Consider the following 18,919-nt stretch of genomic DNA (forward strand, 5'->3'; position numbering starts at 1 on the left):
AACTCTCTCCCCATTGGTTATAGGAAATAAATAAAAAAGAGAAAGGATGGGGATTCCCCATAAATGCCTCCTACACTCCTGTGTCTCCTCCAGAAAGACAGAATCAGTACCCAGATGGATAGGATTGATTCATTGATCTCTTTGCTTTAAAACGAAAAGAGAAACATTTTTGTTAGCATATACTGTTTGTTCAAATGAGTGTCATTGAGATGTTTCCATACATGCATACAAATACTCCCTACATGTCTTTCTCCCATATCCCTTCTTCCATTGTTGAAACATTTCCAACAGATTTTCTTGTTCTGTTTTCATACATATATACCAAATATTACAATTATATTCACTTACCTTTACCCTCTCTTCTTTCCCCTCCCCTCCCATGAGCATCTACCCCCTAACAGGACTTGTTCTACATTTCTGCCATTTTTGAGTGTATAATAATTGTTCACTGTGATGTTAACCATATGTGCTTGCACGCATACACACACACACATATAGTAACCAGATGAACTCCCTATATTGCCCTCTCTTTCCCCATTCCTCGGACCCTCTACTGCTCAGCAGATTCAAAAACCTAGCTAGGTTGAATAAAAAATGGCATTAATACATCAAGGAAGCCCTGTTTACAAGTAAAAAACTCAAAAGAATTAATATATTCCCAAAGATATACACCAATTCAAAGAACGAGGGTTTATATTCAGACTCCATTCTGGTGACCTTATTCTACACTCCACAGATTTCTGGACAAGTGATTTTCTGACTGGAGCTTGCCAGAACCTTGCATCTTTCCTGCTGCCCTGCGATCCTTAGTCTCTCCTCTGTGTGACTGCTTGCAACTTTGGATAACCACAAAGACCCTTGTCTATGCATTTCCTGAGGTGACACTAAAACCAGCAAGACTTTCAGTTTCATTAGCTTATCAGAGATATCCCTAGTGGAAGCATAGATTGTGCTCTCCAATCAGCAGCTGCCATTCTGTTGTGTCATCTGTTAACGGCAGAGATTGCTCCTTGATGTGGACACAATTTTCCAAGTACTGTCTTACAGAAAAGATCTCAGAATCTTTATTTCACATTGGAGGGGTTAAACAATTTATCCAAATCGACAGCACTAAGTTATTGTACAGTAAGTACCAGACTGCAGTCCTTCTAATCTGCCATTGTCTGCCTTTTACCACTTTCACTCCTAAACAAAAACATACAGGCAGTAGTTGTCCAAACAGCTATCTTTGATTAGTAACTGAGTGTGTTCCCTACAAGGCTCAACCTTCTGACCACATCACTGACTAGCACCCGACTGGCTCAGGATAATGACCCTAATAAAATAATTTAGATGCATGTGGGTTAAATAGTTAAAATATTAAGTAAAAACCATTCTTATGAAGAAAGAAATGGTTACATTTCAGAAGAGCACATTGATATTAGATCTCTACCTAGCAACAAGTGATGTTTTCCATCTCTACTGCTGATTGGTTTGTCCACATTAAGCTTGGCCAATCCTGCATCAAAGCAATGAATATCTTCATTATTATTTGGAGTATCAGTAGAGAAGGGTACACAGTTCTCACTGCACTCTTCTAACTAGTTTTCTCCTGATCTCCAGCATGCTTTGCCCGTGGCTCCCTGGAGGCTTCCAGATGGCAGTTCTGATTGTGCTGCTGATGGTGCTGAGCCCTCCTGTGGCTTTGACCAGGGACCTTCAATGTAAGTGCACACCTCGGGTGCTGAGCTACTATGGGTGGGGGAAGGGAGGCGGTAGCTCCCTCATTTTGTCTAGGACAAATCCCTTAGTGGTTGAGATTTCTTCAATAACTTCTGACCTAACTTGTATGAAATCCAAACTATTTCCACAAACAGTAATTGAATGCATGTCTCCTTTATGAGATCTGTGTAAGGCGCATATATGTATAAATCATTTCTTTCTAGATCTTCTCCAATAAAATGCCTCACTTTTGATTATATTCCATCCAGGCTGTAGTTGTGTGTACAGTTCTGTTCTATTTTAAGTGTATAATTCTGCTCTATTTTATTGTTCTAATTTTAAAAAGTCAAGCATTGAACTAGCGAGGTTTCTCTGAAAATGTCAGAAGGCCAGTGAGAGTTTGCGCCAAGAGTTGCACTTCATATTTTCTCTCTTTGCCCTTGAGCTCTAGTGTTCTTAAAGCCTTGTCCTTGTGCTGGGGATGCCTTGAAGGATGCTGGGGTTAGTGATCTCTCTCTCTCTCTCTCTCTCTCTCTCTCTCTCTCTCTCTCTCTCTCTCTCTTCTGTTGGTTGGAGGGCTTGAACTTAGGGCCTGGGTGCTATCTCTGAGCTCTTTTCCTCTAGGCTAGCACTCTACCACTTTGAGCCACAAATCTACTTCTGCTTTTTGAGTGGTTAATTGGACTTAAGAGTCTCATAGGGATTTTTCTGCCTGGGCTGGCTTTGAACCTTGATCCTCCTATCTCAGTCTCTGGAGAATCTAGGATTACAGGCGTGAGCCACTGGTAGCCAGCCAGCTAGTGATCTCTTTTTATTCTTGTGGTCAGCAGCTTGTAGCTGAAGCAGAGTTCCTGTGTGCTTGATACAGTGTTACAGACAATGAACAGCTGTAATTGTTTCCTAGTGACTTAAAGTACTTAAGGCACCTTTCCAAAAAACTTGGTACAGGTTAGGGTTTATTTTATGAATTTGTTCTGACCTTATAATATGTGTTACCAGTTTCTCCTACATCTCCTACATTCTCTGGATTGAGACCATAAGCTAGGATTGAACTACCTTGAATAAAATATATGAAAATCTAATTTTTAAGAAGACAAAATAGTGAAATATCAGCAATTATTTTTGGAAATACATGAGATTGAACTCAGGACCTGATTGAACTGTGGCTTGAAATGCAAGGATTTTACCACTTGAACTATGCCCCAGTCCCAAATATCAGCAATGGAATGTGCTTTAAACAGCACATGCCAGCAGAGATACAACGAAAACCTGAAGGCTGCTTTCAACTCATCAGGCTAGACACCAATAGGCAAGGAAGGGGAACTTGTGGTCTTAAATATGAAAGGTCTGTTTTCCTTTAAGTAGCCATGTCTAGTTACCTCTATCTTCTCCTCCTCCTCCTCCTTCTCCTCCTTCTCCTCCTCCTCCTCCTCCTCCTCCTCCTCCTCTCCTCCTCCTCCTCCTCCTCCTCCTCCTCCTCCTCCTCCTCCTCCTCCTCCTCTTCCTCTCTTCCTCCTGCTGTTCCTCTTTTTTCCTCCTTCTCCCCTCCCCCTCTCCCTTCCCCCCTTCCCCTCCCCCTCTCCCTTCCCCCTCCCCCTCCTGCTCCTCCTCCTCTTGCTCCTCCTGCTCCTCCTCCTCTTCCTCCTCCTCCTCTTCTTCTCCTCCTCCTCCTCCTCCTCCTCCTCCTCCTCCTCCTCCTCCTCCTCCTCCTCCTCCTCCTCCTCCTCCTCCTCCTCCTCCTCCTCCTCTTCTTCTTCTTCTTCTTCTTCTTCTTCTTCTTCTTCTTCTTCTTCTTCTTCTTCTTCTTCTTCTTCTTCCTCTTCCTCCTCTTCTTCCTCTTCTTCCACTGCTACTACCAAAAATCCATGAGCTTTGCACAGGTCCTTAAAAGATCCCTCAGAGATCATGCAGTTCATTTCTTTGATTATTTTGCTTTTTCCTTATCTGTGGACACTTAAAAGGAAGAGAAAGAGAAAATTTGTCTAAATTTATCTGGAAGTTGAAGACAGAGTATGTCATCAAAATAAAAGAGCTTGAAATACTTTTTGCTTTCCAAGCCAGCCACTGTGGTCCATTTCTAGAACCTTGGTGGTTTCATTTAGATGACGGGTTCTTGAGTAAATTATATATTGTCCTCTGACTCAACACATCCTTCTCTGATGACAGGAGAGTAAGATAGTAAGCTTCTAACAAAAAAAGAAAGTTGAAGAGAGTAATAAGTATTTTGGGGAAAAATGGCATCAGGATTGAGGAAGAAAAACAATTAGATTCAGGCAACTATAGTTCTCAGAGAACTCTCTCTGAAAAAGTGGCATTTAGCTGAAAGAGGAAAGAGAAAACAGTCAAGTGAAGACCTAAGATACAAAGCAAAGAAATGGGAACAATGTGGAAATATGGTGACATGTGTACTGGGAGAGCCAGAAAGCAAGAGTATCTTCATTTTAGTGAATAGGACTATAGGGTAGGATGGCAGAAGGTAAGGTGGTATGGAGATAAGTCAGGAGCCCAATCATACTAGGCCCTGAGAAACTGGAAGTGGATTTGTGGTTCAATTAGTAAAGCAACAGTGTTGAGTGAAAAAACTAAGGGGCAGTACCCAGACCATGAATTCAAGCCCTAGGATCATCACAAAGGAAACCTAAATTTTATTTAAGCTCCTTTGAGGTATTTTAATTCACATTGAATTAAAAATAATTTTAGCTGTGGTGAGATAATACATCATGGTGGGGGGTGTGGTGGAGGAAACTGCTCACTACATGGCAGCCAGGAAGGAAAGAGAAAGTGTCCTCTCCATCCTTCTATCTCATTTCCTGTTTATCAAAACCAATGCCCTCACTACACTCTTCCTCTGGCTCACCACTTCCTACCCTTCCCTGTCAAACCTCGAATGTGATTCCCTACCGTCCTTCCTTGCCTCCCAATTCCATGTTGGTTCTTCTTGCTATACTCTGACAATTGCATTTCCTGGATAATTTCTGGAGTGTTGGCTCTTGTGCCTTACTTTCATTTATTTAAGCTCAAGGAGTAGAAGGAAGATGGTGAGTTTTCCCTGTTTGAATTCCCAAGGGCAGCCCAGGCCTTCCCCAGGATCCATGCTAAGGAGATTTCCACAGAATGTTCCAGATAGGGCTTGTGAAGAAAGGGATGAAGCGCTGTGGGCAGGAGAGGTGGAAGGTGTGGATGGAGGCTCCCAGCCGGAGTAGGGCAGGGGCTGTGAGGGCCAAGTCCTTACCCAGCTCCTGCTTGATGGTCCCCAGCACAGCACCCAAGTGGAGGGGTGTGTGTGGTGCAATGTGGTGCAATGTCACAGGGGTCCCTTGCCCTCTGGGCTTGTTCTGCCTCTGGGGTAGGAAAGGTGAATGGGTAGGGTGCTGGTGTTTGGGGAAGTGATTACATCATGGATCTTGCTTTCCATATCTTCTGGTTCTGTAATGACCTTAGAGTGAGAAAATCCATGGAGGCACGGTTAAAGGTGACAAAAGAGTTTAATTTACAATAGAAAGGGGGCCTGTGACTACCTTGTCCTGGGCTAGCTACCCAGAAGCAAGAGCAGCCTCAACCTCCAAACCTTCAAACCTCAAAAGGGGCAGCCTCTACCTTTATCCTCCAATTAGTTGGTCTGCCAATCTCCAGACCTCCAGACCTCCAGGCCTCTGAAGGGGTGGGCTTTTCCTTTTCCTTCCTTCCTCCTTCTCTGCAGGCCTCTTGCCTCCCCACAGGCCTCTCTGCAGGCCTCTCCAGAGGCCTCTGGACTTTCCACAGGCCCTGCCCACTCTGCTCTGGGAGGTGCCTCTTGCTGTCTCTCTCTCCACCATCTCTCTCTCCACCCCATAACTCGGAATACACAGCCTATATATAGGCTGACCCTCCCCCACTCCACTGGCTCCAACCGCCCACTGACACCCTGCCCAAAGCTGCCCACTGCCCAACTGCTCCTTGACACCCCTTGCCCTCCAGCAGCCCGGCCCTGGGGCAATGGCATCAGCACAGTGCTGGCCAAACTGCCGGCTGGTCCTCACATTCCCTGCTGGTTTTCATGTCCAACCAAATAATTGATTTTTACATCCTTCATTTGGGCCAAATCTTAAACTCCCTTCTTCCCCTCATCTAACAGGCTTAAAGTGCAGCAACTTCAACAGATAATAACAAGACACGTGTACAAAGGAATGGGCAGAGAAGCTCTCCCCATGGGAAGTCTTAGTAATGCATTAAGAACAAGGAAGGGCAACCATAGCAAAGCATCATATCCCTGTTAGAAATGTTAACACTTAGTAAGCCTTATGTTTAGGACATCCTCTGAGTATCTGAACAGACCATCTTACATCCATCTCTGGATATTGTTCCACTGCCTGTTTCACTTGAGAGTGATGGCTCCAGTGCTGTTTTCCTGCAAATTTAATAGGGACAATGCAGTTAGCACTACTGAGTAAGGTCCTTGCCACCTGGGCTCCAGTTCAGGAGCATGATGCCTTTTCCCCCACACCAGCTGCCAGGTGAGAAAGAGTGGGGGGAGTTTTTCTTAGGAGGTTGATGAGCTTCAGCTACCAAAGGATAGGCACACAAAAGAACATGTTGCAGTGACTGTACAAGATTGTGGTTAGACATTTCTGTTAATATAGCTTCCCACAGTTTAGGAACAGAAGGCGGCAGTCTATCATAAATTACATTGAAGGGGGTGGGTAAGAGGTGCATCTTGCTTGGAGGAGAGCAAAGGGGAGGAGGTTTACCCAGTCATGGCCATTCTCTGTAATTACTTTAGTTGAAGTTTCCTTGAAGGTCCAATTAATTCTTTCAACCTGTCCTGAACTCTGAGGTCTATAAATACAATGTAACTTCCAACTTATTCCTAGGGCTTTAGCTAATAATTGAGTGACTTGGGCCATGAAGGCAGGCCCATTGTTGAACTCCACTGCTAAGGGTAAGCTGAATTGAGGAATTATTTCATGGAGTAATTTTTAGCTGTTATGTGAGTGGTTTTTGGTTTTTGTTGGGAATGCCTCAGCCCAGCCTGGAAAAGTATCTACTAGTACTAACAGATACCAATACCCAGACTTTCCAGTCTTTACCTCCATGAAGTCCACTTCCCAAAAGTCACTCTGAGGTTCCTCTCTTATGCACCCTCTCCACATGTTCTGACTCTCCAGCATTTACCTGTTGACAACCTTCTACATTCATTTCATAGGCTTGGCAGACTGAGGCCCCACTGGTTTTCAAGACAGTTTTAGGCAGTGACTGGGGGAAGTTACCAGATATAAGCAGACATAGAAGGCTTGAGCCTGTAAGCACTTTTCACAAGTGTAGTCTCCATATTTGCATTCATCACCACTGTTTTTTGGGCACTGATTTTGGGGCAGCCTCCCAAGCTACCTGATAGGCTCACTTGTTTCCCTGAACCTCAGGAGTCTCTAATTTTTTTTAACACCTGTTTAGTACTCTGAACCTCAGCCTGGAGCTTGTAGAGTTCTTCTGTCTTATTTTGGCTATCTTCTTCCTCCTTTTCTCTCCAGCTTGCTTTCATGATCCAACCTCCTTCTCAAAGGCTTCCTTAACCAGCAAGTGTTCTGCCAGGGCCACAGGAGAGTTGCTTTGATTGTCCAACTGCTGCTGCAGCCTGCTCCCAGCCTGCTGCTCCTTCTCACAGCTCCTTTGCTTGCTCTTCAGCTCCTCCTTTAAGTTCTCAACAGTGCCATTGAGAGACTTTTTCAGCACCTCAACCTGCTCCATTGGGAAATGCTGCTTCTGTATTAGACTTTGTGTGGTGAGGATCTTGGCAGTCTGTTTGGCATTTTTCCTCTGATAGCTTCTCTTCCTCATTCTTCACTTCAGTGTGTTTGCTGACAGATCTTTCAACTGTTTGTTTCCTCTTCTGTTTTTCTGCCTACTGCTCTTTCCATTTCTTGGGCATTCCCTATCAGAGGATTCGTGTCCTTTAATTCTTTCTGGTGAGTGACAATCTTCTTCTTGAGCCTGTTGTTTTCCTGCTCACTTTTCTTGGCCTCTTCTATACAAATGTGGAGACTGCACTTGCAAAAAGTGGTTCCAGGCTCAAGCCTTCCATGTCTGCTTATATCTGGTTATTTGTCACCTGGTAAATTGCCCCGTGGCCACTGGCTACAACTGTCTTGAAAACCAGTGTGGCCTCAGCCTGCCAAGCCTATGTAATGCATGTAGAAAGATGCCAACAGGTAAATGCTGGAAAGATGGAACATGTGGAGAGAGTGTGTAAGAGAGGAACCTCACCTGGTGAATTGTGGGAAGTGGACTTCATGGAGGTAAAGCCTGCTCACTTTTCTTGGCCTCTGCTTTTCTGACACGGCATTTCTGTGTCTGCTCGACTATCTGCTCCTTTAGTTCTCTCTGTTGCTTTGAATTTCTGCCTCCACTCTTCAAAAGCTGATAATGGGCGTGCACTCCAGCCTAATACATTCTTGTATCATGTCCTGCTCCTTCTTCCAGGTCATAATCTCCACATGCAGCATCAAGATCTCCTCCTGCCTTGCTTATATTCAGCTAGGACGGCAGCGTTGGTGTCCTGTGGCTCCTTCAGCCTCTGACCCGTGCCCCCCAGCTTGGCCTCGTGCTCACCCAGGATGATGTACTTGGCTTTCATTTCATTCTCAGAATTTTCAGGTTCCTTTTGAGGATGTTGTTCTCATCTTTGGCTTTTACAAGTTCCTGAATTATGTCTTCAAATCTTTTCTTCATGTCCAATAATTTTCTCTTGGTTCTCTCCAGCATGCTGTTGAATGTGCTTTTAGCCTCTCAGTAGTTCTGACTGGCATGTACTGGAGGTTCAGGGTCTTCTTTAAGCCAGTGTTTTCAGACAGGAGTGTGTGAATTTTTCTTGGTCCTCACCACATTTGTCGTTAAGTTCAGAGAGCTGATTTATTTTTTGGTTGTGGGGCTTGAACTCTGGGCCTGGCACTGTCCCCTGAGCTCCTCAGTTCAAGGCAAGCACACTACCACTGGAGTCATGACACTACCTCTGGTTTTCTGGTATTTAGAGGTAAGAGTCTGATGAATGTTCCTTCCCAGGCTGGCTTTGAACTGTAATCCTCAGATCCCAGCCTCCTGAGTAACTAGGGTTACAGGTGTGAGCCACCAGTGCCTGGCCAGAGAGTTTTAAGTTCATCAAGGTTAGATTTCAGAGCCCCAAGCTCCTTTCCATGTTTCTCAGGAGACATGGACAATGTTTTCAGGCAGATAACTCCCTTACTTAACCTCTCATTTTCCATCTTTGGATGATCCCTTTCCAATGTCTGTTATGCTTGCAATAAACACACTAGTCTAGTCCTAGAGGTTCCCTACTGGCATTTAGAACCAAGTCATACCATTGTCAAGGGTTTCTTTATCCCTGTCCTGGTGCTACTATTCTATCTCTTATCAAAAACCCGCTTGGCAACCACAACCCCCTCACATAACACCATTCCCTCAAAACTGTCTAACCTTTCAAGCTTTTTTCTAATATCTGGGGCCAACTGGGTAACCAAGGCCATGTTTAGGACTCTCTGCTTCTCTGGGACCTCAGGACCTGTAGGCATACAAGTCCTATAGGCCGCCAAGAGACATTCCAGAACAGCAGTGAGGGAATCTCTGGGAGCTGTATTGTCTCACTCACCTGAGATAAATTAGTTGGCTTCCTAGCTGCTGCCAGTATCCCTGCCAACAGATCTGGCAATAATTAGTAAACGCCTCCTTACCTCGATCGCTGTTGGATTCCCAGCTTGATGAGTCTGGGGAAAGACTGGCTCCAAACGCACTGGGTCATCAGTGGGAAACCATGTGGTCCAAGGGCTGCCTTCATGGCACTGTGCAGGATTTGCTCCCTTTCCTCCAAAGTGAACAGCACCTGTAAAAGTTGCTGGCAATCATTGCAGGTGGGCTGGTGTGTGACAAACACTGTTTTGTTGTTTCCAGTTATACAGGTCACTAGTTGTAAAGGGAACATACCCTAGAAACAGGGCCTGCCCACAGTCTCCCCCATGCTCCTGTCTCAGGGGTGGTAAGGGGACTGCACCACCTTTACTACCTCAGGCTGGAAAGAGGAACCACTTCTGGCCTGGGGGTGGGGACTTCACATCAGAGGTGCTAATGGCACAGAGCAGGAGGGAGAGTGCACCAGGGGGTCTTCCTCTGGGGCCTGTAACACTGGGGCAGAAGATTTTTCAGTTACAAGGACCTTAGGACATTGTTTTGCCAGCCTGGAAAAAAGGAGTAAGTAGAGGTATATACAGGATACACAAAAACCAAACACAGACAAATAGTCACACACACTCAATCCACATGTCCCACATGCCCCAGATGACCTCCCAAGGAGGTTCCAGATGACCTCTAGGAAGCCTCAGATGACCTCTTGAGGAAGTCCCAGGAGGTGCTGGGCAACACCTCATCCCGGCCTCGGATTTGTGAAGTAGTGCTGTGTCCAGCCTTCCAATGAGTCTCTCCAGATGCAGGCCTGCCCAGACTTCCCCATGCAGAGTTTCCTAATGACTCCTGTCTATGTTGGTCCTTGGGAAACAGCTGCTGGAGGGAGGCTCTCTGCCCTGAGGGCTGAGGCTCTCACCTATGAGGGGTTTCCTGGGGGCCATGGCCCCATGCCATGCAGATGGATTATCTTGCTGGGGCCTCCAACTATACTGACCTGGGAGTGAGCCAGTCCTCAGAGGCAGGGTTATAGGTGACAAAAGAATTTTATTTACAGTAGAAAGGGGTCTGTGACTACCTTGTCATGGGCTAGCTACCCAGAGCCAAGAGCAGCCTTCACCTGCAAACCTCCAAAGAACAGCCTCCACCTTTATTAGTCGGTCAGCAAACCTCCTATTAGTCAGTCTGCAAACCTCCCATTATTCAGTCTACAAACCTCCTATTAGTCAGTCTGCAAACCTCCAAAGCTCCAGACCTCCAAAGGGGAAAGCTTTTCCCTTTCTTTCCTTCCTCCCTCTCTGCAGGCCTGTCCACTCTCCCCAGGCCTCTCTGCAAACAGCAGGCCTCTCCAGAGGCCTCAGGACTTTCCACAGTCTGTTCACACTCTGTTCCCAAAGGTGCCTCTTGCTGTCTCCATCCTGTCTCTCTCAGGTTTCTCTTCCATCCCCCCACTCCCCCATCTCCCCCTCCAGAGGAGACATTCGGCCTTGCTGGAATGGCAGAACTAAGGCTGCTTTACTCTGGGCCAAGAATAAGAACCCTGGGAGGGAAAGCTCGAGCTTCTGATCCTCTCCCTGAGGGGAAGGGAGGTTGTAGATTCTGAACAGAAGGTAGAGGGGGGAGGACTGTCCCACGTTTTGTGGGGAATGGGTGGAAATTTCCCGGGTCTGCCGCCTGCTCTGTTCTTGGTGGACTTGGGGATGTCAGGTGTCAGTGTGCGGGACCCGCCCCGCCCCGCCCCCCCCCCCTCCGCACACAGGCGGCTCTGGTGCAATGGGGCGTCATGGGGGTCACTGTGGCCTCCGTCTTGTGTCCAATCGTCGCGGGGTCCTGGAGGGAGCTGATCCTTCAGAGCCCGAGTCCTGGGGTCAGAGGTCATCGCGGCCCCTGCAGTAACCGCTCCTGTCCCTGCAGCGTGGTTCCTGGAACAAGCTAAATACGAGTGTCACTACCTCAACGGGACGCAGCGGGTGCGCTATCTGGTGAGATACTTCTACAACCGGGAGGAGTACGTGCGCTTCGACAGCGAGGTCGGGGAGTTCCGCGCGGTGAATGAGCTGGGGCGGCCCGACGCCAAGTACTGGAACAGCCAGCAGGGCGAGCTGGAGCGTGCGCGGGCGGAGGTGGACACCGTGTGCAGACACAACTACGGGTTCGCGGAAGGGTTCCTCCTGCAGCGCCGAGGTGAGCGGGGCGCGTGCGTGCGGGGAGGGCGGGGCGCGGGGCGCGTGCGTGCGGGGAGGGCGGGGCGCGGGGCGCGTGCGTAGGGGAGGGCGGGGCGCGGGGCGCGTGCGTGCGGGGAGGGCGGGGCGCGGGGCGCGTGCGTGCGGGTGCGCGTGCGCCTGCGCGTGTGTGCGCACGTGCCTGTGCGTCGCCCGCGTCTGATGCCAGCCTGAGAAAACGCTCAGATCTGAACCCAAACACAGAGCAGAAGATGATGGAAATGAGTAACTTCCAGACGCCCGCCCCGCCCCGCTGCCCTCCCCCTCCCTCCTTCTCACTCTCCTTCCCCTCCCCCTTCCCTCCCTCCCCTCCCACCCTTGCTCATTCTCCCTCCCCTCCTCCTCCCCCTCCCCGTCCCTCCCTCCCCGCCCTCCCCAGTTTCCTCCCACCCCTGCTCATTCCTCCTCCCCTCCCCTGCCATTCCCCCCTCCTCCTCCTTCCCTCCCTCCCCTCCCCCTCTCCTCCGACCCCGCCCTGCCCCCTTCCCCCCTACCCATCCCCTCCCTCACACCCTTCCCCTCCTGGCCCTGCTCCAGGCTCCCTGCTCCCCCCTCCCCCTTCCTCTCCCTCCCTGTCCTACTACCCACTCTCCCCTCCCCTTCCCTGCCCTGCTTCCAGCTCCTCACCTCCATCCTTCCCTCCCTGCCCCCCACTCCACCTCCCTCCATGCTCCCCTCCCTCCCCCTCCTGTCCCTTCCCTGTCCTCTGTCCCCCTCCCCCTATCCTTTTTCCCCTTCCTCCCTCCCCCCTTCCCTCTCCCCTCCCTGTTTGTACTCCCCTCCCCCTCCATCCTTCCCCTCTCTCCCCCCTTTTCTTTTTTCTTTTTTCTCTTTCTTTCTTTCTTCCTTTCTTTCCTTCCTTCTTTCTTTCCTTCTTTCTTTCTTTCTTTTTCTTTTTTTTGGCACAATTCAGGGTGGAACTCAGGCCTCAGGCCTTCAAGTCAGGTGCTCTACCACTGGAACCAGGTCTCCACCACCTCCCCTCCTTGATTATTTAAAGTGAGGATCCACTTTATGCCCAGGCTGGCCTGTGGGCCTTCTGTCATCAGATGACAGGTGAGGGCTCCAACCCACCCCTGCCCAGGAAAATCCACAGGTCCTTGACATCCACTCATGAAAGGCACTTCAGGAGCCTTTCACAAAAACAGTCCCACAAGGGGAAAGTTGCAGCAAGGACTATTCTTAATATAAGAAGGGCTAAGCAACTGTTCACAATAGCCAAGACATGGAAACAACCCAGATGCCCCACCACAGATGAATGCTTCCATAAATTGTGGTACCTATATACAATGGAATATTACACAGCCATTAAAAAGAACAAAATAGTGGCCTTCGCAGGGAAATGGATGGAACTAGAAAAAATCATGATGAGTGAGGTAAGCCCAGCTCAGAGAGACAAAGGCACATGGTCTCCCTGATACGTGGATGTTAAATTCAAAATGAGACAAGATATGGCAAAGGAGACACTACTCAAGCAACAAAGGAGCTCTTCTTATTTTGTGGCATTGTTTTTAGACGACTCCATGTTGTTGGCCCCACATATGGAACACACATGTGCACATCTGAGGGAAGCCAGGAGGAGGCACAGAGTCAGAGGGAAACAGGATAACATAGAGCAGAGGCCATCAGCTTCGCTGCACATGGATGAACGTGAACTAAGCAACTCAAGGGCAGCGAAGGGAGGGGGGAGTGAGAAAGAGGGAAGGGCTCATACTAAGCAAAAGGAAAGAAATGCACATGTCTCCTGATTTGGGAGAAATAGTTGTATCATCAAAATGTGTAGAGTTCATGAGTGCTATGGACCATGGTAATGACAATTTACCTTGTGAAGGTTAAACTGTGGCTTGGTGCCAATGATTCACGTTTGTAATCCTAGCTACTCAGGAGGCTGAGATCTGAGGATCATGGTTCAAAGCCAGCCTGGGAAGGAGTCTGTGGGACTCTTATCTCCAATAAACCATGAGAAAACCAGAAGTGGCACTGTGGCTCAAGTGGTAGAGCAGTAGCCTTGAGCTGAAGAGATGGGGGATAGTGCCAGGCTCAGAGTTCAAGCCCCACGACTGACAAAACAAAACAAAACAAAGGTTAAAATGTGTTTGTTACTTTACCTAAGTATCACTATTCCACAATATTGTGAAATTTATATAATCACTTAATCTCAACAAAGAAATTTTTTTAAAAAAAGAAGGGCAAAGCAAAGAGAAATGGAAAATGAGAGATCCACAATTCGTGGTTCCCACGTAGGAAAGGGTGGTCAAGAATCAAGATGGCAGTGGCCTTCATTCTTCCTGGTGGGTTGCACGAGGTTGTGGAGCTCCTCAACTCCAGACCATTACACCATGGTTCAGTACAGCCAAGACGAGTGCTGCTTATGTTGTAAAACATGGAGAAGTTTGGAGCCTATTGAAACCTAGGGGAAATCGTTGAGCTTTAGGCAGGGCCTCTTTTTCCCAGATTTGCCTCCCACTGTCCACCTCTACCCACTGAAGGAGCTGGCGGGGTTTTGCACCTTCATAGGAAGGACAGATTCTGATAGCAGGTCTCAGGTCTCCACTCTTGAATTCAGCACCTAACAGAAGGTATAGTGGTCAGGAAGTTGAACTACTTTTTCCTCCTCTGGTGTTAACGTCTGACTCTGCTCATGAGAGTTATTTGAAACAACATTATCGCCGGGCTCCTTATGTCTCCATCTCACCTCACTTCTGCAGGAGTCTCCTCCTTTCACGGGAATGACAGGCTCACGCCATTGCACCCAGTCTCCTAGCTGGGATAATAGGCCAGTGGCACAGCACCCACCATTGATTGAAAAAGGGAATTTCCTTGATCCCTATCAGCTGATTATTTTGAAATCTTCAGTGAATACAAACCAGAAAAAGACATATTTAATCTCTGGCTACCTGACCACTGCAAAAAATATGTTACCAGAAATTCAGGGCAGCTAAGGGGACCTCAGTATTTATGCTGGACCAGAGAAGACAAGCAAGGTGTGCACATGGTGAAGGTGAGGGGAAGAATTATTAGTAGAGAAATGAGAAAGAGAGAAAGAGAGCCTGTGTCATGGACTTGCCACAGGAAGACAGAACATAAGCCCATCCAACCACCTTCCTTCTCACACAGCCTGGCCTTGATATAAATCCAGAGAACTGGAGTCGTTGAGACAGACACATGGTTATGACTCTCCTTTCTGGTTGCTGTAAGGTCATGGAGCAAAGATGAAGAACCCATCTTTAATTCTTCATTCGTTGTTTTCTTATCCCTCATTCTTTTGTGCCTCCATTTCATTGTCAGGCAAGTTTTATCCATTTATCCTACCATCTGCAAGTCCTGTAGCCTGCTTTTCCATGGTGCTACCAGTTAGAACTTGGATCAGCAGCCGGGACTGGAACTTAGGAATGTTGGACAAACACAGGAAGGCAGCAAATCAAGGAGGATTCTGCAGCTTTCTGACTTATTCTGCCTTTTCTTCCCCAGTGAAGCCTGTGGTGACCGTGTACCCCACAAAGACTGAACCCCTGCAGCACCACAACCTCCTGGTGTGCGCTGTGCATGGATTCTACCCAGGCAACATTGAAGTCAGATGGTTCCGCAATGGCCAGGAGGAGGAGGCTGGGGTGGTGTCCACAGGCCTGGTCTTCAATGGAGACTGGACCTTCCAGATCATGGTAATGCTGGAGATGACCCCCCAACAGGGGGACGTCTACACCTGCCACGTGGAGCACCGCAGCCTGGACGGTCCTGTCACCGTGGAGTGGAGTGAGTGAGCATGTTGGTGACTGTATAAAGTCCTCAGGCCAGATGCAGACCTGGCTGCCTGCGGGGTGCAGGGCTCCTCTCCCTACACCACAGCTGCAGCATTCTCTCCCCACACTGATTCTCACCCATTCCATGCTCTCCCCCTCAGCATAGGTCACTGGGGGCAGGGAGGCTGAGATGTCTCTAGAAACACCCATGAGCCATGGGGACATGAGTGTGTCAATCAAGACATTGTTCTGAAAGCCCTGTGACACCACAGGTCCTAGTTACCTCCTCAGTCCTGGCCCAGCCTCAGCCTCAGGGCTGAGCTCATGTGTGAGTGCTACTGTCTGGGTTGTTCACTGTGATCTGAGAAGAGTAGCCATGCAGGGTCCTTCCTGACATGAGGTCGTCCAGTGTCAGCTCTGTCTGCCATTAGCTCTGTCATCCTTTACCAGCTCTGTAACATGACTGAGTTCCACAGTTTTCAGAGACCTGGTGGCACTTCAGCCCTGTGACAATTACATGAAGCCAGTGTATGAACCTTTCAGTCACTAAGGTTGATGAGCATGTGTGTGTGATCATGCCAGTACTAGGGCTTGAACTTAGCGCCTTGTGCTTTCCCTTATCTTCTCTTCTCAAGGCTAGCACTCCATTCCTTCAAACTCACTCTACCATCTGAACCACAGCTCCACTTCTGGCTTTTGGCTGCTCAATAGCAGATAAAGCCTCACAGACATTCTTCTGCCCAGGTTAACTTCTAACCACCATCCTCAGATCTCAGCCTCCTGAGTGTCTAGGATTATGGGCATGAGCTACTGGCTCCTGGCTCAGGGTGACTTTTAATTCTCCTGTTTCCAGGAATGGCTAAATCTCATTCATCTGGGGCAGGCTTTTATCTGCTCAAGAGTCTGACTCTTGGGGTCTCATGAGAGAATTTCTGATTTTGTACACAAGTAACTAATCCTGGCGTCTCCTTTCAGAGCCCCAATCTGGATCTGCGCAGGGCAAGATGATGAGTGGAGTTGGGGGCTTTGTGCTGGGGCTGCTCTTCCTGGGTGCAGGGCTGTTCATCTACCACAGGAACTCAAAAGGTAAGGAACCTCTGTCAGAAGGGAGAGGTGAGCCACCAGTATGGGCTAAAGGATGTCCTGGGTGACAGACCTGCTGGGCTCTCCAAGCAGGAATGGAGGGAGCAGCAGTGCACAGGTTGGGTGGAATTTAAACTAAACTTAGAGGACATTCACATGGGTCACATTACATGGACCATGGGAATTCAGGGGGTAGAATCAGTTCCAAGAAGAAGGTGTTGAGAAGGTGTTAGATGAGGTACAGGAATTGGGGGGAGAGTCATATTCCAAGAAGGAGGAGTAATGAGCTTGTTGCAACTGGGGTAGGAGTTTGTATGTCAGAGGGGGAAAGCAATACAGCACTGGGGAAATACAAACTTAACAGATTTTTGTAAATAGGTAGGGATACAGGTGGGGACTTAATGGCAAGCTGACCCTGAGTCCTTAGACCTTCTAGTGGCTGAGCATCACAGTCCACAGGTATTTTTTTTTTTAAGAAAAAATGTGTTATCACTGAGATTAATTCTGAGGACAGCAAGGGACCTGTGGGAAGTTTCCTCTTCTCACATGACCTGAAATGCTAAGGAAGTTCTGCAACTCTCACCAGAGAACGCATGAGGGTGTCCCTAAGCTTCATTGAAAGCATGCCATGGTGTCTCCTGAAAAGGAGAGAGACTCATGAGCTGAAAGTGTTTATCAAGGATTAATTTTAGTAGAACAAGCTTAAAATAGAGAGAGACAGAATGCTAGGAAAACATTTCCAGCTCCTCATATGCAGGAAGTGGCACTTAAAGGTTCAAAATGGCAGCAGTTCCCTGCTGTCTTCCTATTGGGAGCTGAGAGAATAGGTGTGGCCATGTCATCTGGCAGCCTCCACGCAAGCAGAGGTTCTCAGTGGCTCATATGTATGATGCTTATTATTCTAACATAGAGAGATGCCCCTGGTCCTACCTGAAACAGGGCAACAATCCTAGGAGCTTTAGGACTTGCTCTGTTCCAGACAAGCCTTTCCTCTTGTGTATGTGCATTTGCAGAGGTATTTCCTCGCTACATTTTTACAAAACCATTTAAACAGAGAAGGCTTTGGCAGCCCCTTTCAGGTCTTCTAGCTTTAACATTTGAGTGGATGGAAGTTTCACTGCTTTTTGAGTTGCTTCCTGGTTAGAACTTCTGAGTCTGGCCCTTTTTCTATTTATTAAAAAGAAGAGACTTTCCCTGTCTCTTCTATCCCAGTCCCCCATCTCTCCTGCCTCAGTGGTGTTAGAGAAGTCTCAGGGGGTAGATGTGAGTCCTGGATGCTGTGTTTGCAGGTGGAATGGCTTCTGTAGAGTTCAGTGTCTGTTCTTTTGTCTCCATTGCAGGACACTCTGGACTTCAGCCAACAGGTAACCTTCTCTAATCCTACAACAAATGACACAAGGCAGAAGTACTGGCATAGAACTGGAATCAAAGTTTTGATGAAGCAGAAGTGTGAACTAAATCTTGTTCTCTTTAGTATTTGTTTCCTTTGTGCTCTTGTGCTACTGACATTGCTCCTGAGGGGGGCCTGTTTCATGCTATACATGTGCATGTTACACAAGTGCTGTACACTGAACTGCACCTTATCTCCACAACTGTGCTAGAGCCAGCGATGCTAGCTCATGCCTATAATCCCAGCTACTCAGGAGGCTGAGAACTGAGGATCCTGATTCAAACCTGGTCAGAGCAGGAAAGCCCATGTGATTCTTAAGTCCAATTAACTACCAAGATGCCAGAAGTGGAGTTGTGGCACAAGTCTTAGAATTGCCGAGTTGAGCAGAAAAAGCCAAGGGACAGTGCCCTGTGTTCAAGATTCACAAGTGACGCAAGCAAACCAACAATGAAAGACAAAACCCAACTATGCTGTAAAATACCATTGGCTGAGAGTCGGGAGAAAGTCTTCCCTCCTCCTTCCCACATGCTATAATGAGAAGCACTTATGGTGGGAAAGCAGCCATTTTCTGAGTTAGGTCTGCACACTTACTGTCCTCTGCCTCCTGCAGGACTCCTGAGCTGAAGTGAAGGTGGACAGCTGGGAAGGCAGGACCTCTGCCCCTCCCTCTCCTCATGACATCACTCCAGCTTGGCTCTAATTCTTCAGAGAGAAGTAATGCTTTCTCAGGACCTGGCTTCATCCCTGCTCAGTGCCCAGCAGATCCTGTCCTCCCTGATGGCTCCCCAGTCCCTGTCCCTGAGCTGGAAGCCCAGTGCAGACTGCAAGGTCTGCTCTGCACTCTCTCTTGGCCCTTTTGCATTCAAACCTTCTGCCCCCCTCTCTGCCCCCATTCAATCCAATCTGGCCTGTGTCACAATACTTCATTTTATGTTTCCCTCAAATAAACATGGAGCTAAAATTTTTTCCCACAGATTTTTCTTACAGTTTCTTGTTTTTCCCAAAAGAAAAAAAATATGGTGTTGTATTTATTTTCTGATATTATGAGAAGAAAGAAATTCAGACATATCAAAGTTATTCTGAACCAGAAACAGATTCTTATTTGATATGTTTTTAATTTCCTCTTTATTACAATATCT

The 18,919-nt window shown here is 47.8% G+C and overlaps 1 protein-coding gene across 1 annotated transcript; it reads left to right on the forward strand.

Annotated features, from left to right (window-relative positions):
• Nucleotides 1-1,539: 1,539 nt before the first annotated feature.
• On the forward strand, nucleotides 1,540-18,753 carry LOC138828201 (H-2 class II histocompatibility antigen, E-S beta chain-like). The gene is made up of 6 exons (XM_070024055.1): nucleotides 1,540-1,703; nucleotides 11,260-11,529; nucleotides 15,039-15,320; nucleotides 16,283-16,393; nucleotides 17,731-17,754; nucleotides 18,391-18,753. The coding sequence occupies exons 1-6, from the start codon at nucleotides 1,604-1,606 to the stop codon at nucleotides 18,402-18,404; spliced, it is 801 nt and encodes a 266-aa protein (XP_069880156.1). The 5' UTR covers nucleotides 1,540-1,603; the 3' UTR covers nucleotides 18,405-18,753.
• Nucleotides 18,754-18,919: the final 166 nt, after the last annotated feature.

The sequence above is a fragment of the Dipodomys merriami genome, unplaced genomic scaffold (assembly GCF_024711535.1).
Source record: "Dipodomys merriami isolate MVZ:Mamm:240054 unplaced genomic scaffold, mDipMer1.0.p SCAF_16, whole genome shotgun sequence".
In the NCBI taxonomy this organism is placed as follows: Eukaryota; Metazoa; Chordata; class Mammalia; order Rodentia; family Heteromyidae; genus Dipodomys; species Dipodomys merriami.

What these genes read in the sequence shown, in the direction of transcription:
- LOC138828201 (XM_070024055.1), top strand. Translation starts at nt 1,604, where the DNA reads ATGCTTTGCCCGTGGCTCCCTGGAGGCTTCCAGATGGCAGTTCTGATT. An exon ending in TTTGACCAGGGACCTTCAAT is followed by an intron (nt 1,704 to 11,259) that starts GTAAGTGCACAC and finishes CTGTCCCTGCAG; the next exon opens with CGTGGTTCCTGGAACAAGCT. An exon ending in TCCTGTCACCGTGGAGTGGA is followed by an intron (nt 15,321 to 16,282) that starts GTGAGTGAGCAT and finishes GTCTCCTTTCAG; the next exon opens with AGCCCCAATCTGGATCTGCG.